Consider the following 22993-nt stretch of genomic DNA (forward strand, 5'->3'; position numbering starts at 1 on the left):
CCCCGAGACAGGAGGAAAATAAAATAAAAACAGGCAGAGCATCGAGCCAATAGGAACCATGATACCTTTGATTGACAGCGGCATTAACCAATGGCAGGTTGTAAACGCCCCTATGAGTTTCAGTTATAGACAAATGACACCACAAAGCAGCGAAAAACATTTTTTGTGATTCAATCGTTAAAAGTACGAAACAAAGAAAGTATATATATATATATATATATATAAATATATATATTAAACCATTTTATATGAACATTTTCATGCAGTCACATTTGACCGTTTCTTTTTGCATAACAACTAGATGTGTTACAGACTTACCTTTTAAAATAAGTTTTCATCATGAAGTATTTTTGGAGCTTTTCCCACATTTCATAACCTAAAGCAGTTTAATCGTTCGTCATATTAATCTCGACAAATCAGATAAACCCACCTGAACACATCAGCTGATGATGAAACAAAAGCAAGTGAACCTCGACTTTGTTAAACTGCAGTCTTCCAGTTTTCCATCAGAAGCGATGTGACAGCAAACTGCGTTTAAATGAACTGAACCCAGTGATTTTCTGTCTGTTGCCACGTAAACGTCGTAAACATAATCTGTGTCCGAGCTGCAGCGTAGAAATGACTGGTAAACAAACTGGGACTGGATTTCAAAGAGTTTATTGAGCTGAACTTAAAAGCTCTGAGCTGAGATAAGTCGCAGTTTAGGGGGAATGGGTAGCAGGCTTTTATTCTGAAAGAAACTAAGGCTTCAGCATCTGTCCAGATGTTGCACAGCAACAGGGTTAGATGGACTGTTTAATATTTTATGTCTGTCACACACCTGCTGTTAAAGGGGCAATCCAACATTTTGATAAAAGCTGAAATGAAAATGTTGAACTGCTCGATCATTTTTTAATTGACACACGTCACTTCCTTTCTTTACTAATCACAGCTCAACATCTTCCTACATTTCCCACAATTCCCTTAACAGCCTCCTTTCTGCCCCGTGCTGTCAGAAGCAGGCAGGTGAATGACAACAGAAATCTAACTGGTCGGTTCATGACTGTAGGGCTCTGACAAACCCCATCCCTCGCTCACCTGTGCGGTCAAGTGTCGAAAACAAAGGAAACTTAAAATTTGTCAGCATTAAAGTTCAGAAACAATCTTCAGTCTGTTGAAGCATAACACACACTGACCCACCCCCCTAGGTGTTTACAAAAGAGTGATGGATTGTGGGATTTGGAGGCATGGCCTGTTGCTCCTGCAGTGCCACCTACTGTCCGAGCTGCAGCTCCTCCAGCTCCTTCAGCAGCAGGTGCTCCTTCTGGATCTTCTCCAGCTGCAGAGAACACAGAGCCCAGGTCAGTCCAGCAGCACAGACACAATCACTTTTAGTTCTCATCAATCACAAATTATGCAGTGGAATCCCACAACAGAGGAAATATTTCACCTTTTTCAATAATCTCTGACAGTCATTCTAACAATGAGTCTGATATTAATGTTTTGTGCCTCAGGGTCCTGCAGGAAATTAAAATTTATATTTCCCCAACTAAAAACCGTCCAGGTTGCACGTGATCGACAGCAGGGAAACATTCACATCTTTACTAGTACAACCACAGAGTGCAAATACTGTAGAATGAGACCAGACAGGAAATGAGTCTATAGAGAGTCAGCGTGAGGCCTAAACGCCACCGTACACTGAACTGTTGGAGGATTTACACAGGGCATCACCTGGTTCTTCTGCAGGACTTTTCCAGAGGCCTGCTGATCCTTCAGCTCCTCGATGGCTTTAAGTTTCTGGAACACAGAAACACATCACTGAGCCACCAACCAATCGCAGCAGAGTCTGGTCACATACCTGCAACCAGTGATGTAGGATAAAAACAACCTCACCAGCAAGTTTCTAAAATAAAGAGACAGATTGTGTGATCTCTTCACCTTCTTTAAATTCTTTATTTTCTTGTCTGTCTCTGGGTCACCACTCGTCAGCTCTGATTGGCTGTTGGTGACGGGGGTGAGGTCAGATGGAGGTTCAGGTTCAGACTTGGACTCCTGCAGAAACAGAAACAAGCACGTTAACACACACAGGATGATGTCAACTTGATAAGAAACAGTAATGATTCTGATCATCAGCAGAAGACAGAGGCTGAAAACACCCACAGAGTCTCAATTTAGTTTTGATGTATTTAGCTCAAAAGATTAGACTAAATAATTCTGAATTCAGGGTTTCTTCATCTGAAAGATGTCGCAGACTGGGAGCTGAGCTCAGGTCAACAGGTGAAGACGATCAGACCTTCACCTGTTTAGCAGCTTTCTTTGCTTCACGCTTCCTCTGATTCTTCAGAGCTGTTTTGGAAAGACTCTTCTCCCCTGAAACACCTGGACGCATGCTCTGAGGAGGCTCCTCCTCATGCTGCAGGTGAGAGACAGACAGTTTTAATATTCGTTATTATGAGTCTGACACTCACATCTTTGTTATGAAATGTGACAGATTCTTCTTATGGTGTGAACAGCAGGAATCATGACTGAGATTCTGGTACACACTTGCAGACCAGGTAGGAAACAGTCGTCATTGTGACATCTGAATGTGACTTGATTTCCACTTTGTTAAAGACAAGCCAACAGAAAAAAAACACTGAAAACCAGTCTAACTCTGTGTCCTTACCAGTTTGGCACTGGGCGTGGCCGGCAGATGTCTGAGTGCAGGTGGGCGGTATGCCTGTGTAGGCGCGGCCTGCGTGGACCCCAGCTCGCTGGGCGCTGCCTGGTACTTCACAGTCCGCTCAGTGAAAATGCCTTCGGGGAAGGGCTGCCAGAGAACCTCCCACAGCTCCGAGCCGTCCGCCACGTCCCACTTATGCAGCACGGAGCCTGTGTAATGCCAGATCTTATACCCGTTACAGACCCGCAGCCGAGGAGAGCATGTCGCAGTTACCACGTGCTCTCCGTCAGGACACCAGGAGAAATGTGTGGCATCTGGAGCCTGAGGTTTGGACACCTGAGAGGACACAGACTCTGCTGTGTCAGTGCAGTTTCTCTTGGAATTTTCTGTTTGATGTTAATATGCGTGTTCAAATGTAAAAATTAATAAACTAAAAAAAAAACTCTGAACTCTGATCTATCTGCTGACTTGTTCATGACATGTTCACGTGAACTCTTGTGCTAATTCTGTGTTAGCACAGTTGTGTTAATTCTTGTGCTGCTCACCTGTTTATATTTTTTCACGTCCCAAACCTCCATCTGACCTCGCAGGTTCCCAAAGCCAGCCAGGACCAGAATGTGGCCCTGAGGGCTGGACAAGGAGGCCCCATAGAGCCAGTTATTATTAATGACTTTATTATTACTATTTTTCTTATAAGCTTCTGAATACACAACATCTGTCACTTTATATGCACATTTGTAAATGTGTGAAGCCCAGGGAATCTGCTGAGAGCTGAGCTCACTGTGTGACGCTTCAACAGAAGTGACAGACTTGTTTGAAAACAGGACAGGGGTGTTCTCACCTGTAGTAAGCAGCATTTCGTGGTCCGGTTCCAAAGTCAAACACGGGGTCACATTTGAGGTTAAAGATGGTGGCTTTGGCTGGCATGAAGCCGTACACCACACAGAACTCTGCAGAGTATGGACTCCAAGCCACGTCGTAGATCGGACCATTCTTCGCTGTTCAAACAGAGAAAAGAGTCAGACCATGGAGCTGTGTTCACAGAAGGTTCTGCTGTGGGTTTCTGGACTGGATACTGGACACAGGGACAGCTGGTACACAGGATCCAAGCACTCACACAGCTGAACCAGGGCAGTCTCCCCGTTCACAGCGATGTAATGCAGCGTCTGCTCGCCATAGTAAGAAGCTCCAGTTTTATCCACTTCAGTGCTCGCTGTGACCAGAACCGCTGAGGCTGAGAGACACAGATTTTATTCAACACAACAAGAACACAGACTGGTTTCCTGTCTGCTACAGAACTCTGCAAACTGAACCTTTCTTGTTCCACTGCAGGCTGACTCTGTCGGCCTTGAAGAAGCTCTTGTTGGCGAGTGCCGCGGTCGGTCCACCCAGCACCGGGTACTGATACAGACGAACAAAGGAGGGTGCTCCTTTGCTGCCTGGGACGTAGACCGCCACCTGGAGGAGACCAAAAAGATGGAAGACCAGATCAGACAGGCTGTGAGTGTTAAAGCTGCAGCTCTCCATGCTGTTTAAAGCTGCAGGCCCTCACCTTACTGGGCTGACCTCCGGGTGACAGTGCGAAGTCGGAAACTTTCTGCATGTGCAGCTTGTTGGCGATGGTGTCTGCAACGAGAGACCGGCTTCAGCATGTGAAAGAACACCTGCTGTCTCTCCTGGTGGAAGGTCGATTATCAGTGTGAGTGCTTTTATAAGCAAACATTGGTGGAATAAAGACAACATGACGGCAACATGGCAGTGAAGGTCCCCACGCTGTGAACACAGAACATAACCTAAAGAGTTCCTGAAATCCTGGTCGGTCCTGGAGAAAAACATCCCACATGGTCCAACTATTCATGTGATTTTGCAGAACTTTGTTTCTGTGTGTTAGAGTCACGCTTTAGGGAAAAACTGTGTGTATGTGTGTGTATGAGTGAGTCAGTGTGTGTGTGTGTGTGTGTTGAACATGGGTTCTTACTAAAGTCATTGTTCTCGTAGAAGTGCAGCTCGTTGCTGACGCTCCTGACAGAGACCTTCTCGTCTGCAGACCAGCTGGGACACCTGCACACAGTCACACACGCTGTTGAGAAGCAGTCAGCTGCTGGGCCTGCAGACTGTGTTTTTGTAAAAGCAGCATAGTGAAGTCAGTGGACCTGCCCAGTGTGTGTTTAAAGGGGGCACATCTGGCTCCCCTGGGTACAGAAAAAACACATTAGGAGACAATATGGTGGATCAGATTCACTACTTTGACCCCTTTCAGACACAGGGCTCTGTCCCGACACACTGACAGTTTGACACTACTTAAAGTTTCATTCAGTGAGATTCAGCTGTTTGATGTGGCTAAATAATCTGTGTAATTGGGCAACGATGCAGAAATAAAGCAGTCTGTGAGGAGTACCTGTAAGACCGCTCACATCGCCATAGCAACCACAGACCTACCTGTGCTGCACCAGCACATGTCTGCATGTTACTTTACGTTTGTTAAGACCATAGCAAACAGGTGGAGATCAGGTTGGAGATGTCATGATAGAGTTACTACCAGAGAACGGACAGACTGTGGGAAGTGTCAGCAGCAAAAGCTTGAATGACTGAGCAAAAGGAAAACGTAGGTTTCTGCTCTGCTGTTAGACAGAGCAGCTCAACAGGGGACTGGACAACAGGCTTTTTTTAAGCCAATTACAGAAACACTGAATGATTCCAGTCCAGGTCTATTTAAAGCTGTGTTTCCCCATATCAGGTGCATGAAAGAAGCAGAAACAAGCAGCGATGGAAGACAAGACACAGCACAACAGACTCACTCAGGGTTCTAACATTAATTCTCACCAGCCCAGCCCAGCAGGGCAGAGCTGAGTTCTGTGATTCAGACTGACCAGGAGTCTGCCTTCTTCTGGTACAGAGCTTTGATCAGCCGAGCGTTCGCCAGGTCCCACAGCTGGAGGTTGGGTTCACTCTGAGGACTGTCAGGACCCTCTGCAACAGACACACCATGCACATAGTACTCAGCGTGTGGACTGTGACTGAATCAGAATCTTTTCATCATGTCTTTTTGTCTGATGGTCTCTTACTGCTGTATGGCTGCCAGGTGACCAGGATGTTGTTGAGAGGAGAGAAGTCCATCAGAGTCGTCTTTGGGAGGTCAAAGGTTGACACCAACGAGCCATCTGAAGACTTCACCACAGAGACACTGAGAGACAGATGGACAAGTGACACTGGAGCTCGTATCCGTGAAGATATGTATCCTCGTATCTGCAGCTTCAAACGCTGCACTTCAAATCAAATGAGTAATAATTCTCAGATCAATGAGCGTTATAGTTACTTGCGTCCGTTGCACCACCCGAACAGCGTCCCGTCTCTGCTGAAGGTGAACCACCTGCTGCGCAGAGGGTCCCTGGCAAAAACAGGTGTCAGGTTCAGTAAAGGAAACATCAGTGTGAGGCTGTTTAATGAAGATCAATGCAGATGTTTTACCTCTGGAAGGTGGAATGCTGCTCACAGTGAGGAGGACCAGAGAGCAGAGACGTACCATCTGACCCTCGCACTGAAAACACACACACACACACTTTATTTTGGCTGAGCAGCTGGTGCCTTTAAATGACAAGTCCACACAAACATCTCTATTTTAGTCTGTCCATCTACAATCAATAGGCCATTTTGACAAAGCCAAACAGGATCTTAGACATTTTTGCAAATACTTAAGTTAAATCTTTCACTTGCAAAAGTCTTAATTCCTGTTTTTTAATTACTAAAAACAACAACAATAATAATCAAACAGTTTTACTGCCACAAGGAGGTTAAGGTGGAATGAACTGTGGCCACTGGGATTATTATTGTTATCCTTTTATTTTATTATTTAGTCTTTCACCGAATAATATACACACTAATTTATTTATCTTCCTACTGGACAAACTGGAATAATTTTTAGTGGAGAAATGAAGCAGAAACTAAGATCAACCAATTCATTCTTGTCCTAACTGAGGTACTGATTATTCGGTGATTCGATCAGCCTGAGCTGACCCTGTGTCTGACACACAACAAACATGTGACAGATGTGGAAATGAAGTCAAACTGAGGTTGTGCATTAACCTGGGACGCTAAGAAACAATGTTCTACAGTCAGAAGCCGTTTTCAGTCTTCCTGTGAACCGGCTGGTCATTTACATAAAGTCGTTCTGTAAACAGAGGGGTCCCTTTTCAATTCGGCCTTCACACGATGCTTCAACCAATCACCATGTGACTTTTCACTAACTTTATCTCGCTGGTCGTTTATGAGAAATCTGGCATCATGGTCCTGTTTCAGGAGACACTGTATCTTAATGTGGATGTTATTGAAGCCGAATGAATCCGAAGGCTCCCGTCATTTTCATGAAGTGAGAATCTTAATTTCAGGACGTACGACTGTTTTTAAAAAATTAATCCGCAAACACAGCTGGACTTTACACTGAGCTTGGCCTCGTGGTTATTTAGCCTGACAACGGAAAATAACCAGCCGATACCAAACGACGACTGACTTTCAGCCTGTAACCGGTGCTGCCCGGTAACATGTCGGCGGAAATATTGAGAAACAGGGAACAACCAAGTTAAATCAAAACTTCAATTACCCACCTGCCAACAGCGGGACGGGGGGCGCCATGTTTACGTGTGCCGGAAAAAAAAAGCAACTTCCCGGAACCACGTCAGACCCAAAAGAGGCGTGTGTCTCAGTGCCACATCAGCATACAAACATTTATTTATTTTAACCACGTCTTTGTCCTTAAAATGATTATTCTAACGTCTCACGTGTCCTTGGATCGCAAGTATTGTCTGGCGTTTTCAGCAAACCAGAAAACCGACTTGTTTGTATTATTGTTTAAAGTTTAGTTTAGGTCGAAGCTGCGTCAAGTGGTGGAAATCGTCTGAAAGTTAGGTCACTTCCGTTTTCAAAGTAAAATTAGGTCTTTGCCAAGAAAACGTTTGTAGTAGAATTAAAGCTTCTGGTTATGCTTAAGAAAAACCCCAGACCACTTACTTACTCTCCTAAACCATTGTGTTGTCAATTTGTGACTGGGCTACTTTGGTGACAGACTTTAATTCCATCAATCCAGCCATCCATTTTCTTCCGCTTATCCAGGACCGGGTCGCGGGGGCAGTAGCCTAAGCAGGGATATGCTGCTTAGACTTTAATTCCATTTTGAATTCATCATCTTAACGATAGTACGTTCAAGGTAAAATTACAATCTGTTAAAGCGTAAAAAGTACAATCAGTATATTAAGATGATACATGATGCTATCTTTGACATTTGCAATATTCTAATGTCAATGTTTAATACTATTATTTTGATATGTTTGACCTTTTTTACTAGTTAAACTTTAATAAATAATTGAAATAGGACAAATCCACAAAAGAGTGAAAGAATAAACGAGGAAAAATGAATCAATGTTTTCATTTCTACAAAATCTGGTGTCATCAAAAGAGCGATATGGGTTTACATTTGAAAGCGTGGACAGGACGTCTCGTTTTGACACTCGGTAACTTTACGCGGGAAGCGTCAGCTTCCGGGGGAGGGCCGTGGGCGGGGCTTCAGGCTTTTGAGTACGTAGACAAGTTGAGGATCTTCCAGTTGGTCAGGCTCCGGAGGAACCATCACAGGGACAGTACCGAACCAAAAAAAACGAACCGAGCCGAACAAAAAGCTTCTAAACAACCCGGGAAGACGCGAGAGAAGAAGACAAGATGGTGGCCAAGCAGAGGATCCGCATGGCGAACGAGAAACACAGCAAGAACATCACGCAGCGAGGAAACGTAGCCAAGTCAACGGTGAGTTGAACAACTGAGAAACTGACAAGAAACACTGATCAAACCCACTGAAAACCGAAAATCAGACACAGCTCAGGCTTCTGCCAATTATCTGCTTTAATCTGACGAGCTCGGGGCTGATTCTGGACCAGTCAGAAACCTGAAACCCAGTCCAGACCCAGTTAATCCCAGTCCCAGTCTTCTGAAATAAGGAAGTCCTGTTTTTTTTAAATGTCCTGCAATCAGTAATCTATCATCAAACTCAAAGTGATTGATTATTACAGTGGTTTACATTTAGATTAGGGGAGGACAGCGTTACCATATGGATTAATACTGAGCTGAAACTATCGATTAGTGTGATTATTGATAAAAATGTTGATTACTTTCTCATCAGGGATTGTGAAAAACGTCCATAAAGACTCAGTTTCAGTGATTCGGTGATAGTTTCTCCACAGCCATGTGTGTTTGACTGATGTTGGGTAGACTCAGTTTAATCACATGAAAATCACATTATTTATTAAAATGAACAGCAGAGTAAAGACACAGTAGGAACAGGAGCTGTGATCTGATGTTAAATTTAATGCTCTTGTGTGTTTCCAGAGGAATCTGGCCGATGACAAAGGTGTAGGTCCTTGGCTGCTGGCTCTCTTCATCTTCGTGGTCTGTGGATCAGGTGAGTCCTACTCTTCGTTGACTTCCACAAAAAGCACATCCTGTTATTTTGAACTTCATCCAATTACATTAAATGAATTCGTTTAAAACCCCACCCCAGTGACGTCAGACAGGGGCGGGGTAATCTCAGTATAAATGTCACTGCTCTCAGAGTTCACTTTGACCTCAGGTGTGTGCCCGATAAGCTGGACTTTAACTGAGCGTGCTCAGGTGTCACAAAGACCAGTGAGTGAACAGAGGTCTCACTCTGTGAAAGAGCCAAAAGTTAAACAAACACCAAAGTCTAACACAAGCGAGGACGGAGTAACTTCAGATAAAGCATGAAATAAACAAAAGCTAATGAACATCAACAAAGCCTCACGGAGGAAATTAAAGTGTCACAGTAACAGCAACACACACAGAAACTTAACTGGTTAACTATTGGTAGTCAAGTCAGATATGTGTCACATGTAGTTTTGCTTTTTTTAATCAAAGTAAATAATCACTAATTAAACTGTAAAAGCACGTATCACTAGATAAAAAGTTCATACAAAAGAGCCGATACAATAAAAACACACATTTAAAAAGTCTTAAGTTGGGAAAGTTCCAGTTATTTCAATACAAAAAAATTATAAAAACAATAATAACCTGTGTACATTCATACGTGATGTTTTTCATCTCCAGGAACTTAAAAAAACCAAGAGATACAAACCAATAAAACAATAGTAAATTTTAAACACTGCACAGGAGAAAATATGTCTGACTTTTCCATATTTTTGTTCTGCAGCTATTTTTCAGATCATCCAGAGCATCCGGATGGGCATGTAGAGTGATGTCACCAGCGGGGGCGTAGCTCGACAGCAAGCGGCTGAAGATGATGATGATGATGATGATGAAGGAGCTGCGAACGTCAACATCATCTACAGATCGTCCAAGCCTCAAAGTGAACCAACCAAAACATTCCTGAACTCTGACAGTCAAGCAAAGCTCCTGAAAGCCAGCCTCCACCTGCCCCGCCCACCTGACCAATTAGCCCTGCCCACCTGAAACCCAGCGTTTCTTCCTGTTCTCTACATTGACTCAAAGTGCCACTGCCGGCTGACCTTCTTGCCGTTTGTTCTGCCTGTAAACAAGTCACACATGTGCCTCTCTGTTTACCTGTGCTTTAACACCACCCCCCGATTACACTTTATCAGTCCATAAGCAGGGAGGGGGGAGATCATAGTCCAACTTGCTGCTTAGCTCGGACCAAATGTTTTCTACTTGTTCCCAAATGAGTTTGCAATTTTCCAAATGTGTAGAAGTCCAGAACATCTGGAGTGACATTCCAGTTGTGAGTCTGACGTGAGGTGTGGTCTGTCCTCTTCCTCCGCAGTGGAAATGAGAAATGAGATGAAGGTCTTTTGAATCAGAAGGTCTGGAGGTGCTGACAGGTGTGTCTGCACTATGTGCAGCTGCACCTGAACATTTGCATAATAAAGTTTGATTTTGAAGAAGAACACTGTGTTTGTTTCATCTCTGAACATTAAGTGTTCATGATGTTGTCCAGACTTTGAACCTGTTGCTGTTTGAAGTCCTGTATGTTAAATGTGTAAACCAGCTGTTTTTAATTTGACCACGTGTAGTTCTTCATCCAGATCCTTGAGTCAGCCCTTGGTAGATTTTTTGGGATTTGGGAACTCTGGTCTTGGGACTTGGTCTTTATGTGGGACTTGTCTGTGATTTGCAGGACAAACACTGAGTAGATTCTGGTCTGTCATCTGTGACTGATGCAGCTTCTGAAAAACAATGACCTCCTCTGGTACCAGATTCTGTTTCTGAAGCAGTTCTTATCTGGTCCACTAGAGGGCGCTGTTGGTTACTGGTGCCAACAGATCAAACCCTATTCAGACATAAAACAATTTAAACCAAAGTTGTGTTTTAAAGTCAATAGCCTTAAGTTATTCTGCTTTGCTTCACTGTGTTTTCACTGCGGCCGATTCCTTGACTGTGCCGTGTGTTTGTCCTGTGTTGGCCTAAATGAACCGGATTTAATGTCCCTGTGTGGATGGAGCCACACTGACCTACATGAGTGACGGCGTCAGAAAACAGCAGATCTGGGTCAGAGAGGGTTAAAACCAGGCCAGACTCTTTGTCTGCTGTCTTTTGATTCCTGTGTCTGGGAGGAGATTTTATAACCGCATGGCTCCATCCATGACTAATCCAGTTTTATCTTATTCTTTTCTCCAGCTTATAGTATTTCGTATATATATTTTGTATTTAGTCTGTTTTTATTTCATTTACCTTTACTCATTATTGAAAAGTGACGTACCGAAACATCTTTTCCCTGAACTCTGCTCTGTGTTGTTCAACAGGCCCATTTAAAGCAGCTGAGGATCAGCTCTTACTGTAATTGGTTTAGTCTACAGTCCTACAACAGTCACATTCAGATTAATTACGTGTCTGATTTTATCCAGAATTACAGTTAAACGTTAAATCTGCCTGTGTTCCTATGTAGAAAAAGGACAGATCATTAAAGAGTGAGTTGTTTTCATTGGTAAACTGAACACAACATTACTCTAAAGTTTTTGATTTTGTTTGTTATATTAGGTCACATTTCCTCTGTGGTCTGCCTGACCTTTAAAGTCATATTTGTGTTAAGTTCTTTCTCTGTTCATTTCTTGATGTGAAATAATTTAGAGAAGCATTTGCTCAGTGCTGGAGTTTATTTTTGTTCAAAGGAAAAAGACAAAGATAAAAGCTGAAGGAAGAAAACAGTTGTGGGTTAAACTAATGAAATATTGGCCATAAAATCTTCTGCACACGGTAACTGGGGCATGATGGTTAACAAAGTACAGATCTGTCCACGTCTGTACTGAAGTAAATCATGAGCTGCACAATCGTCCAACATGGACGTAACGTCAGGATGATGCAGCTTCTGACTGAGGAGAAACACATTAAACTGAGTTTGGAGAGTTTCATCTAGACACTTTAAAAATATAAAATATTAGAAACTGTGACTCAGCTCAGGATGAAGATGAGAAGTTTCTACCTAAACGTTTTCTAGATTCATATTTACTATGAAAACTAAGATTAGCCACTTCAGAGTCTGGTGGATCTTACCTCAGCTATGGAGCAGTTTGTTTCTCATCACATGTTACTAAATGATAAAAAAATGCTCTGTGGATACACTGATCTCTTGATTCCTCACCAGAACTGTGTACTTGATACCCCACTGGAATTATGGATACTAGCGTCTTCACCAGGAGGATTATGGGTACATGAGTTCTTGTCAGAAGGGTTATGGGGACAATATGTTTATGCTGCTGATACATGACATCATGCTGTGAAGATAAAACCTATATGACCTTCTACAGGATTACAGGGACATCCTGCCACAAACGCTCTACAGGCTCAGGTCAGACACGAGCCAAAAGACACATTAACCTACAGGACTACGAGAACAGGTACATGATGTTCTGCGGGCTTAAGGAGACATTGAGACCTATCAGGACGTTTATGGGAATGTGAGAATTACAAGGACATGACTGATATTACTGTTTACGTGCTGATGTTACAGGTTACACTGCCCCGCAGAGACAAACCAGGCCAAGAGAACCTCTTCAAGATCACAGGTGGTTTATGTTTTATATACGGTCCTTCATAACATTTTGTTTATGACAACAGGGCACCTTAAGGAGTGATTAGAGACGCGACATGAAGACCACAGTCTGTTTCCAGAAGTCTTTCATGAAGTCTGTTTTCACTGTAGTAAAAAGTTCAATCAAGTCCAGTCTGGAGTCATAAACACGGTGTGTATCGGTGAACAAACCACCAGAAATACCTGGGAACGTGTTAAAACCTTTGAGGCTGATGACAAAAACCACCTGGTCTTCTGTGCTGATCCAGTTTTGTAGCCACTGATGTAAAAACCAGTGGGCTGCTTAGCTGTTGGACGGCTGCTCTGGTTTCAGTCGGATGGCCCAGGAGTTGGCAGAAACGACGTCACCCTGTAGATGGATGCGACAGGTGTAAATGCCCTCGTTGAACTCGTTGGCAACAATGCGAAGGTCTCGGCCCTTCATGACGATGTAACCGGGGATAGACGTGAGGATCTGCTCGCCGTCTTTGTACCAGCTGCAGGAAACGGCCAAAAGGACAGAAGGAATCAGGTGTTTGGTTCGTTCCTGTCCTCCACTAGATGAACTCGTTTCCTCCAGCGCTTCATGGACAAACATAACACCGTTTGCTCCACCACAGGTGAGAACAGGTAAATACTGATGCACTCATCTACAGCCTCATGGATTTAAAACAACTAATTCCACTTCACATCTTTATCTGCTTGTCCTTTATCAGAGCTTCTGTTTGTATTTGAACATTTTTATCATTTGTCTGGAACAGTCAATTAATCAGTTACTTAACAACAACCAACCTGCATTAATTTATAATGAATTATTCTTTTCAGTAATATTTAAGTATAAATGAAAAAAAATTCTCAGGTTCCAGTTTTTCAAATGTTTCAGATGTGATGTTTTCTAAACACATAAAAACAGAACATCTCAACATCTTTTTATAGACAAATTGATCAGTTAATGGAGAATCTGATCAATAAAGAAAACAGTTCTTTGTCAGGTTTCAGGCCTCACGTATCAACAGACCTCAGCGCTGAATAATTCATCACAAGTATTGATCAGCTGACCTGACTTTGGGTGGAGAGCGGGGGTTTTTGGCTCCACAGCGGAAACCCACCACCTTCCCCCGAGGGACCATCTTGATCTTGACATTGGCCGGAGGTGGAGTTGGCGTGGTAACTGCTTCCAGAGGTTCTGAGGCGGGAACACGATACAGACAGGAAATGAATGCCATACAGATCTCCGAGAGACAATCTGGTTTCTGCAGCTCATGCGTAAAAACACCAGCAAACAGTTTTTGTTGAGAGAAGATCCTCAGTCCACCAGATCCTCAGACCTGGACTCAGGTGTGATGGGGACTTAGGTCAGAGGTCAGGTGTCATGTGGACTCAGGTCAGAAGTCAGGTGCGTAGTGGACTCAGGTTAGAGGTCAGGTGTGATGTGGACTCAGGTCAGAAGTCAGGTGTGATGTGGACTCAGGTCAGAGGTCAGGTGCGTAGTGGACTCAGGTTAGAGGTCAGGTGTGATGTGGACTCAGGTCAGAGGTCAGTTGCGTAGTGGACTCAGGTTAGAGGTCAGGTGTGATGTGGACTCAGGTCAGAGGTTAGGTGCAACCTGGACTCACCGTAGCAGAGGTCACAGCGTTGTGGACAGTTCTTTTTCATGAACGTCTTCCTGCGCTCACAGAATCCGAGTCGAGCCCACGGATCACACACTCGCTTCTTATCCAGACATCCTGCAGACACACGGGCCAATCAGAACTCACACAGAAACTCACCCATACCAAATGAGGGCAGTTCCAAATGTTCTGGGACTAGTACAAAATCACCAACAGCAGTTTAGATTTAGACCAGAACACCAGTTTATTCCAGGTGTTATTGATGATGTGGTGGACATAAAGGAAGGTTTTGGTCAAAACATCACTGCACACACATGAACAGACTGTCAGCTGCAGTGTTTATGGACTGAAAAGTTTATTTTCACTTTGACACGTGGAATAAATGCATGTCTGTGACTCCTGACAGCGTCTTTGGAAAGACCTGGATTTAACAGTGCAACAATTCCAGATTTCATTATGCTGAATTAAGACGTGTGTTACAGACCATAAAGTCTCTGAATGCCCCAGACGTCATCCTGAGCGACGTTCCTCTGTCCAGTGTAGGTGGCATTAGGATGCATCAAGGCCTGAGGGTCTCTGGAGTGCCACAGACCCAGGGCATGGCCGATCTCATGAGCCGCCACCTGGACCAGGTCGTTGAGCCACACCCCTGCAGAGAGACGACCCCCCAGTCACATGACAATCCCAGTAGTACATGTACTGCTGCTGGGGTGGTACTACTGCAGTAGAATTACCTTGTTTCCAGCTGAACCTGGACTTCCCAAGAATCCAGAACTCGTGGTTGTCAAAATGGATTTCTCCTCGTGGCGGCAGGAAGGCGTGAGCCAACTCGCCGTTCAGGCCATCGAAACATGGGTGGAGAGGAGACCACCAGCAGTCGGTGTGGTTAAAGGTGTAGAAACCTAACACACACACACACACACACAGTCATGTTTCCATCACTTCAGACACTGACCTTTAACCTAACCCCAACTGTAACCATAAACCAGGTCTTCACCTTAATACTGGATGATTTATTTCATCAAATATAAACTTGTTTTGAGTCCAGGTCTGTGGTTGCTGAGCAGTCACTCAAAAATACCTAGAGTCTGTCTGGACCCTGGACTGTCTGGATCCTTTAGGATCCACATGGACCACCTGACACTAAAGGCTGAAACTGTTTTTTTTTTTTGTCCCCTTTAGTTCCTTGGTTACCCAGTGTGATCCGTCTGCTCTTCGTTCTGTCTGCACAGTCTCTGTTCTTTTAGTCTTCCTACTGTAATCCAACCCATCTCTCGCTCATACCGATGGTGATGTCAGCGGTGGCGTTGCCGTCGGTAACCTCTGTGAAGGTCAACGGAGAAACGTCACTCCACTTGGTGAAGGCGATGCTCATGGCCTTCCTGGTGTCCTCCGCATTCAGTGTGTTGGGGAATTTGGTGATCCTGAGGAAACAGAAGAGAGTGACTATTTTAGTCTCAAAGACAGAAAAAGTATTCAGGTATTCTCTTACTGAAGTACTTTTACACTGACTACTTTGACTTCCATGATCTGAGTATTTCTTCCAGTATTTCAGTGACTGAAGCGATGAACTGTACTGCAGAAAACTGTACAGTCACACTAAAACTCTGAGTTTGTGCCGTTTGGATTTCGATCTTTTTAATTTGTTTGGAATTTGTCAATCATAATTAATCCCCCCTTATGGTGGTTTCTGGCTAACGTTTGGAGAGTGTCTGGTCAGGAGTCAGTCCTGCTGGATTTCATCAAATCGTCACTGATCCTGGGCCTCCAGATGTTCAGGTTTGTCTATCAGCAGCAGATCTGATTATGCTCTAAGACTCAGCAGCTGTTTCTCACTGAAAGGTAAGAGTATTCCAGGTATTACAGTGTTTAACCCCGCCCCCTACCTGTATGTAATGTTGTGGTGAGTCCACCTGTGTCCCAGTGGGTTGATGGCGTAACGTTTGCTTCTGGCTCCTCTGTGACCTGAAGCGGTAGTGAACGTCCTGGTCTCTCTGCTGCTGCCAGACACCTGAAAACACACAGAGCAGCAGGAATTGAACCAATTAGCTGCAGCTCCTGGTGCCCTCCAGGTGTTGCCTGACTCAGTGTCTGTGGACATAAGCTACAAACCCTCAGGTGGACGTTTATTCAGCTCATGGTTCTGTGGTAGCCCTCAAATGAACAGTGTTTTTGGTGGTCTGTGTGGAGACGTGGCAGTGGACCGATTCCATCCAGATGTGAAACTTCTGTCTCTATGTGCTCCTGCTTTGATCCCTGTCTCAGATATCTGCCACCCACATGTGAGGTGGACGGACAACCTCCTCCATCCACCCAAACTGTAACACACACACTGCTCGCCGTGCATGGCTGTTCACTGGCTCGGATCAGTTCTCTGTTAGAGTGTCACAGGTGAAGCTCACAAGTTCCTGATTCCAATTTCTAGTGTTGAAATGTTTAGAGTACAACATGTACCAACATGTGACTGGACTCTGTAGTTGCAGATGCAAATGAAGCAGTGATGATTATTATGTACTGCTCTGCAGAAACAGGTCCAAGGAGATAAAAACAAGAATCCATGATACATCCTGCACTAAATCTCCACCCCTCGTTCTTCTTAGTGCTGCTGTTACAGAGCCAGCTGTGTGTTTGTGGAGGATTGATTCCTCTCTACTTCCTGTGCCTGTCACAATAAACAGCTTTACTTCAACACAGATACTGTAAACATCGTAAACACAGTCAGGTCTGCTGAGGGAGAGGAAACTGTCGGTTCTGCAGCTGATTTATCGTTTAAACCTGAAAACAGCTCAGAAACAGTAGCAGTGCTGCAAAGCAACACAGTACAAACTTTATTGATCCCTGGTGGGAAATTCCCAAGATACCCAGCATTATGGAAAGTACTTCAAATTAGAAGTATATAAGGTAGTTAACGTCAGCTACCCGGCAGAATATAAAGTACTTCAAATTAGAAGTATATAAGGTAGTTAACGTCAGCTACCCTGCGGTATATAAAGTACTTCAAATTAGAAGTATATAAGGTAGTTAACGTCAGCTACCCGGCAGAATATAAAGTACTTCAAATTAGAAGTATATAAGGTAGTTAACGTCAGCTACCCTGCGGTATATAAAGTACTTCAAATTAGAAGTATATAAGGTAGTTAACGTCAGCTACCCGGCAGAATATAAAGTACTCCAAATTAGAAGTATATAAGGTAGTTAACGTCAGCTACCCGGCGGTCTATAAAGTACTTCAAATTAGAAGTATATAAGGTAGTTAACGTCAGCTACCCGGCGGTATATAAAGTACTTCAAATTAGAAGTATATAAGGTAGTTAACGTCAGCTACCCGGCGGTATATAAAGTACTTCAAATTAGAAGTATATAACGTGGTTAACGTCAGCTACCCGGCGGTCTATAAAGTACTTCAAATTAGAAGTATATAAGGTAGTTAACGTCAGCTACCCGGCGGTCTATAAAGTACTTCAAATTAGAAGTATATAAGGTAGTTAACGTCAGCTACCCGGCGGTCTATAAAGTACTTCAAATTAGAAGTATATAAGGTAGTTAACGTCAGCTACCCGGCGGTATATAAAGTACTTCAAATTAGAAGTATATAAGGTAGTTAACGTCAGCTACCCGGCGGTATATAAAGTACTTCAAATTAGAAGTATATAAGGTAGTTAACGTCAGCTACCCGGCGGTCTATAAAGTACTTCAAATTAGAAGTATATAAGGTAGTTAACGTCAGCTACCCGGCGGTCTATAAAGTACTTCAAATTAGAAGTATATAAGGTAGTTAACGTCAGCTACCCGGCGGTCTATAAAGTACTTCAAATTAGAAGTATATAAGGTAGTTAACGTCAGCTACCCGGCAGAATATAAAGTACTTCAAATTAGAAGTATATAAGGTAGTTAACGTCAGCTACCCGGCGGTATATAAAGTACTTCAAATTAGAAGTATATAAGGTAGTTAACGTCAGCTACCCGGCGGTATATAAAGTACTTCAAATTAGAAGTATATAAGGTAGTTAACGTCAGCTACCCAGCAGTATATAAAGTACTTCAAATTAGAAGTATATAAGGTAGTTAACGTCAGCTACCCAGCAGTATATAAAGTACTTCAAATTAGAAGTATATAAGGTAGTTAACGTCAGCTACCCAGCAGTATATAGATACAGATACATTCATGTGAAATGGGCCATTCTGCACAATGACTACTTTCACTTTGGATACTTCAAGTACATTGAGATGATGGTACTTTTGGACTTTTACTGCAGTAAAGACCTTAAACCCACCAAACAAAGTGAAGTGTGTGGGCAGATATGAAACCTGCCGTGAGCAGGACACAAGAATCTAATATGTGAGAAACTGAATCTGCAGGACGAGGCTGAACTTTCATCAGTCGACAACACAAAGACTCTGAGCTGGGCTATCTGCCAAAGGGGGGCACTGAGACCTGAATTGGGAGGGGTCTTCTACACATGTCACACTTTCTGTTTTTATGTTTAACAATGGGGCATTGAAATGAACGAAATATGTGGCTGGACCAAATCCACAAACAGCTGTTTATCTGTGCTTCTGTCTGTGTGGAGGCCTGTTCTCTGGTTCTGTGTCCGATTCATTGATTTTGGTTCAGTCCATGTTTTTAAAACTGCATGTAAAGAGCAGTTTATGCAACCCCCAACAGACGCCAGCTTCAGCTAACAGGGACCTGTGAGGGTCTAAAGTGGGTCCAGACCCATGGGTGGTCTGTTCCCAGTGGATCGCACACATCTGGTTTTACTGGGTTCTGACTGGTTATGAAGCTGCTGCCACACTTTCCTTCCACTTCATCAGGAACATTCAAATCGACACTAATCTCTTGTTTTCTGTGCAGCTGTTGATTCCTGCCATTTAATACCTGGATACTTTCGTTTTAAGCACCTGGACTCACCTGATGACGTCACTGGACACTGGGATAGAATCGCCTTTTTGACACTGGTGCCACTTGAACTTGTCATTAGATCTAGTTCTGTTCTTCTCACACCTGCATCAAACCAGCTACCTGTGCACAGCGTCAATATGATCTGGTCATCCTTAGAACGTCATTAAAAAGCCTAAAATGTCCAAACTGCCCAAAGAGGTTCAGTTCACTGGGACAGGACGAGTCGGGCCCTGCAGCAGCGGAAAACAGGTTTTGAACTGAAAATAACTCGAATGGATTGTTATTTTTAACTGAATCAAACTAGTTCTAATGTGACTGAACATGTGGAAACAGCTGGACTTAGAATAACCTGGTGCCCGTTTAGGATTCAGGACTGTACAGAACCTTGTTTTAAAAACTAAAGGTTTAAAACTGATCCATTTTCACTGACCTGCGGCCGCACAGCAGCTCCGCTCAGCTTCATCATCACCACCATCACGAGCAGCAGCTGAACACGGTCCATGGTGAGAGCTGAACTCCTATATGGTCCGACACATGACCCGCCAGTCAGTCAATCAGTCAGCCAATCAGCCCGTCATCCGAGGGGACACGTATCCAAAACCGCTTTCCAAACGCACACATTTACGCACAGAGGGTTCAGGTTTCCTCTGCTCCTTTTTGGTTCTAACGAACCGAATCCGAGACGCCCAAAAACCCGCAGCTGCTTGAGAAAAAAGACCCAAAGGGTCCCGATAAGTCCGGTCTGCCTCTTCGTTTCCCCAGTCGCCTCCTCCCTGTCCCCCTGTCTCAGGACCAGATAACCCGGGCAGATCAGTCCCGCTCAGACTCTGGAACAAAGTGGGGAAGTTCCCGGACAGTGCGCTGGCTGCTGCAGTAGGGCAGGTCCAGAGGGGCGGGGTCAGGTGTGTCCATTTACACAGAGGGGATGAATGTGGAGTTTAACCCTTTCAGAGTCCGACTCCCAGAGCAGACCACACAGCTTCATTTCCAGTCATTGTCCATTAAAACCTAAAATACTTTTACTTCCTTTTTACTGGAATTGTTTTCCGCAGCGAGGCAGCTGTTTCTCTGTGCCCGAGCAGCAAACAAACAGCCCCGGAGACCCTCGGGGTTCAGGGCCCCAGGTAGGGCCACCCCGAGGTGTTTTCTCACCAGCAGGAGTCCAGATGTGCAGTGTTTGTCATCTCTGCTAGAACATCTGTCCAAACAGCTGCTGCTGCTGCTGAAAACCATGACCTGCCAGGTCCAAAAGCAGACTGCAAAATCTGAAGTACTCTGAAAACTCTGACACATGGAGAGGGTAGGTCTTCCAGCCAAGTGGACCTGTGAAGCCCTGTAGTCAGATCTGCATAACTTCAGTCCCTCGTGGACTCGAAATGTCTACAACTACAGGAGCTGCCGACCCTCTTGCAGTCACGGTTTAGTTAGGCAGCTGAAACTGTTTTACTATTTGACACGAATAAACCCTGACATATACAAATCACATGACTGAAACGTTAGGTGTAGCCATGAAGACAGTAATGTCAGAATTCATCATGTTTTCCACCTGATTTTTATCTTTTAATCAGCTGCTCTTGTGTTAAGAAATTCAAGTTCAGTTAAAATCTGAGATCATTTTAGATGAAAATCTGAAGGCTGACCAGACTAACCAGTAATTGGGTCTCAAACCTGGTCCTATGGTTGTCCAGGTCTGTAGGACCTGAAAACTCTTGAACAAAGTGGTCTGGGACAAGATGTGGAGTTCACCAAGGCTTAGTTGTTGGTCCTCTATTTGTGATTCTCTACACTTATATCTGGACTATTAACCTTGTTTATTCATTATTTCAGTTTGTAAAATTAAATGTGGATCAGTCAATCCCCTTATTCCTACACAGGGTCACACAGATCTGCTGGTGCCTATCCCAGCTCTCTTTGGGTGAAAGAAGGCAGGGGTACACTCTGGACAGGTCACCAGTCCATTATGGGGCCTACTAAGGATCGGTCAACAGTAAATGAAAACTTTTTTAATGATTTAGTAATAAAAAAGCTCAGGTGAAGATGCTTTTCCTCACAATAAAGTGAAAAATGTTGAGCTTTACACTGGTGGTGTCACTTTGGGCCCCAGGTACCTGTGACATTGTTTCTCACTATTTTCTTAAGTTTTATAAACCAACCTGTCAACCAATCAATCACCAACTGATTCCATAATGAACATAATGATCAGTCCTGTTAAACAGTTCACTTTGCTCCAACAGGAAAATGCTGCTTTGAAATACATCAATAATAATCTGACATTGTAAGTATAGTTACAGAGGACTTTTACTTTGAAGTACATTCTGTATGACATTATACACGTCAGTGCAGAGTTTTACTGTGGTATTAGTACTGTAACTGAAGTTCTGCCTGCACACTTAAGTGAAGCTGTGGTTTCGATGGAAACTGGACCTGGTTCTGTGGAAACAAGTGAGTGTGAGCAGCTCTGAGCAGAACAACAGGAAGACAAAGCTGTGGGAAGTGCTGATGCAGATTTATTTCACAGACTAATCTGAACTCATTACATGCAGCCTCATCATCGCCCCCCCCCCCCCCCCACAGCTCTCATTGTGTTTATTGTTTGTTTGGTTGCATTGTTGTCGTGTTTATCTGTCCGCCCACACTCGGCGTCCCCGCTCGGTCACCTTCATCCTGACAAACTGCCAGGAGCCGCATCTTTCACACGCATCATCATTCGCTGCATGTTAATCAGCCGCTTGTTGAAGCTGGGGCCTGGCACACTCCCACCATGCACTGCAGCACTCACACCCTGGGTTTGCTGGCAGCAGTGCTACAGATCAATACATTGATCGAAATCTGAGTCCAGGACCATCAGAGACCAGGACCATCAGAGACCATGAGATTTAGAGAGCAGGACCATCACATATGGACTGGTGACATGTCCAGGGTGTACCCCTGCCTTTCACCCAAAGAGAGCTGGGATAGGCTCCAGCAGATCCCTGTGACCCTAAATCAGAATTAGCGACTAAAGATTATGGATGGATGAACCATCAGAGATCAGGACAATCCCTACATTCGGGCTCCAAAGTATCCCAGATAATCTGAGACATCAGACAATTCGTGAAAAAAGAGAGAAGAGACAGAGTCAGCAGAGACTGAGTCCTGATCCATAATTTACTGATTATCCTGGAACCTTTAAGGTGTTTGAGTGTGTGTGTGTGTGTGGAGGGGGGGCTGGAGCCAATCCCAGCATGCAGTGGGTGAGAGGCGGGTCCCCCCCTGGACAAATCAGCACCCAATCACAGGGATGACACACAGAGACAGACAGACACAATTTAGTCACCAACCAACCTAACCTGCATGTGTTTGGACTGTGGGAGGAGAAAACCCACACAGACACAGGGACAACATGCAGACTCCACACAGAAAGGCCCCGGGTCCACCAGGGTTCAGACCCTAATCCTGACCTGCATGTGTTTGGAGTGTGGGAGGAGAAAACCCACACAGACATGTGGGCAACATGCAGACTCCACACAGAAAGGTCCCGGGTCCACTGGGGTTCAGACCCACAACCTACTGCTCGGAGCCTTTGCAGGAGTTTCCCATCATGCCTCAGTGTCTCTGGCCAGGGTCCCTGGCCCCCGGGGGCCTCCTGGCCTCCGACCAGCAGAGAGCTGTCACTCACACAGGAGCAGGGAGACGGAGGAGGAGACGGACTTTCAGCCTGAGCTGAAGGACGAGGATTTAATGACATGTCTGTCTGTTCACAATCAACACACAAACACTGAACACACACTGAACAATCACAGACACACACACCCACA

At 44.3% G+C, this 22993-nt stretch overlaps 3 protein-coding genes and 1 long non-coding RNA gene across 5 annotated transcripts; 2 read left to right on the top strand and 2 right to left on the bottom strand.

Moving 5' to 3' along the window:
• Positions 1-641: 641 nt before the first annotated feature.
• eif2a (eukaryotic translation initiation factor 2A) lies at positions 642-7304 on the bottom strand. The gene is made up of 16 exons (XM_026332223.1): positions 7243-7304; positions 6110-6179; positions 5958-6029; positions 5707-5825; positions 5512-5611; positions 4620-4702; positions 4194-4267; positions 3955-4099; positions 3759-3875; positions 3483-3639; positions 3187-3271; positions 2645-2977; positions 2279-2392; positions 1918-2031; positions 1711-1776; positions 642-1318 (listed from the first exon to the last, which is right to left on the bottom strand). Exons 1-16 carry the CDS (start codon positions 7268-7270, stop codon positions 1253-1255), a joined length of 1743 nt encoding a protein of 580 aa, XP_026188008.1. The 5' UTR covers positions 7271-7304; the 3' UTR covers positions 642-1252.
• Positions 1214-2782, top strand: LOC113145493 (uncharacterized). Its single transcript, XR_003297253.1, has 4 exons — positions 1214-1340; positions 2222-2398; positions 2493-2534; positions 2648-2782. It is a non-coding gene; the product is annotated as an uncharacterized LOC113145493 (long non-coding RNA).
• A 901-nt stretch (positions 7305-8205) lies between the features above and the next one.
• Positions 8206-10563, top strand: serp1 (stress-associated endoplasmic reticulum protein 1). The gene is made up of 3 exons (XM_026332096.2): positions 8206-8434; positions 9014-9086; positions 9852-10563. Exons 1-3 carry the CDS (start codon positions 8351-8353, stop codon positions 9890-9892), a joined length of 198 nt encoding a protein of 65 aa, XP_026187881.1. The 5' UTR covers positions 8206-8350; the 3' UTR covers positions 9893-10563.
• Positions 10564-11829: 1266 nt separating this feature from the next.
• On the bottom strand, positions 11830-20016 carry mmp23bb (matrix metallopeptidase 23bb). Of its 2 annotated transcripts, none has more exons than XM_026296280.1 (8): positions 19627-20016; positions 16180-16304; positions 15578-15717; positions 15028-15195; positions 14778-14942; positions 14300-14410; positions 13743-13869; positions 11830-13180 (listed from the first exon to the last, which is right to left on the bottom strand). In XM_026296280.1, exons 1-8 carry the CDS (start codon positions 19696-19698, stop codon positions 12988-12990), a joined length of 1101 nt encoding a protein of 366 aa, XP_026152065.1. In that variant the 5' UTR covers positions 19699-20016; the 3' UTR covers positions 11830-12987. The 2 variants fall into 2 exon arrangements, with proteins under 2 accessions (XP_026152065.1, XP_026152074.1); XM_026296289.1 differs by having other exon boundaries at positions 13147-13265.
• Positions 20017-22993: the final 2977 nt, after the last annotated feature.

The sequence above is a fragment of the Mastacembelus armatus genome, chromosome 13 (assembly GCF_900324485.2).
Source record: "Mastacembelus armatus chromosome 13, fMasArm1.2, whole genome shotgun sequence".
NCBI classification, from domain to species: Eukaryota; Metazoa; Chordata; class Actinopteri; order Synbranchiformes; family Mastacembelidae; genus Mastacembelus; species Mastacembelus armatus.

What these genes read in the sequence shown, in the direction of transcription:
- eif2a (XM_026332223.1), bottom strand. Translation starts at nt 7,270, where the DNA reads ATGGCGCCCCCCGTCCCGCTGTTGGCAG. An exon ending in AAATAAAGAATTTAAAGAAG is followed by an intron (nt 1,777 to 1,917) that starts GTGAAGAGATCA and finishes TCTGTGTTCCAG; the next exon opens with AAACTTAAAGCCATCGAGGA. An exon ending in AAGTCCTGCAGAAGAACCAG is followed by an intron (nt 1,319 to 1,710) that starts GTGATGCCCTGT and finishes TGTTCTCTGCAG; the next exon opens with CTGGAGAAGATCCAGAAGGA.
- serp1 (XM_026332096.2), top strand. Translation starts at nt 8,351, where the DNA reads ATGGTGGCCAAGCAGAGGATCCGCATGGCGAACGAGAAACACAGCAAG. An exon ending in GAAACGTAGCCAAGTCAACG is followed by an intron (nt 8,435 to 9,013) that starts GTGAGTTGAACA and finishes GTGTGTTTCCAG; the next exon opens with AGGAATCTGGCCGATGACAA. An exon ending in CTTCGTGGTCTGTGGATCAG is followed by an intron (nt 9,087 to 9,851) that starts GTGAGTCCTACT and finishes TTTGTTCTGCAG; the next exon opens with CTATTTTTCAGATCATCCAG.
- mmp23bb (XM_026296280.1), bottom strand. Translation starts at nt 19,698, where the DNA reads ATGGACCGTGTTCAGCTGCTGCTCGTGATGGTGGTGATGATGAAGCTG. An exon ending in GAGCTGCTGTGCGGCCGCAG is followed by an intron (nt 16,305 to 19,626) that starts GTCAGTGAAAAT and finishes GTGTGTTTTCAG; the next exon opens with GTGTCTGGCAGCAGCAGAGA. An exon ending in CAGGTTCAGCTGGAAACAAG is followed by an intron (nt 14,943 to 15,027) that starts GTAATTCTACTG and finishes GTCTCTCTGCAG; the next exon opens with GGGTGTGGCTCAACGACCTG.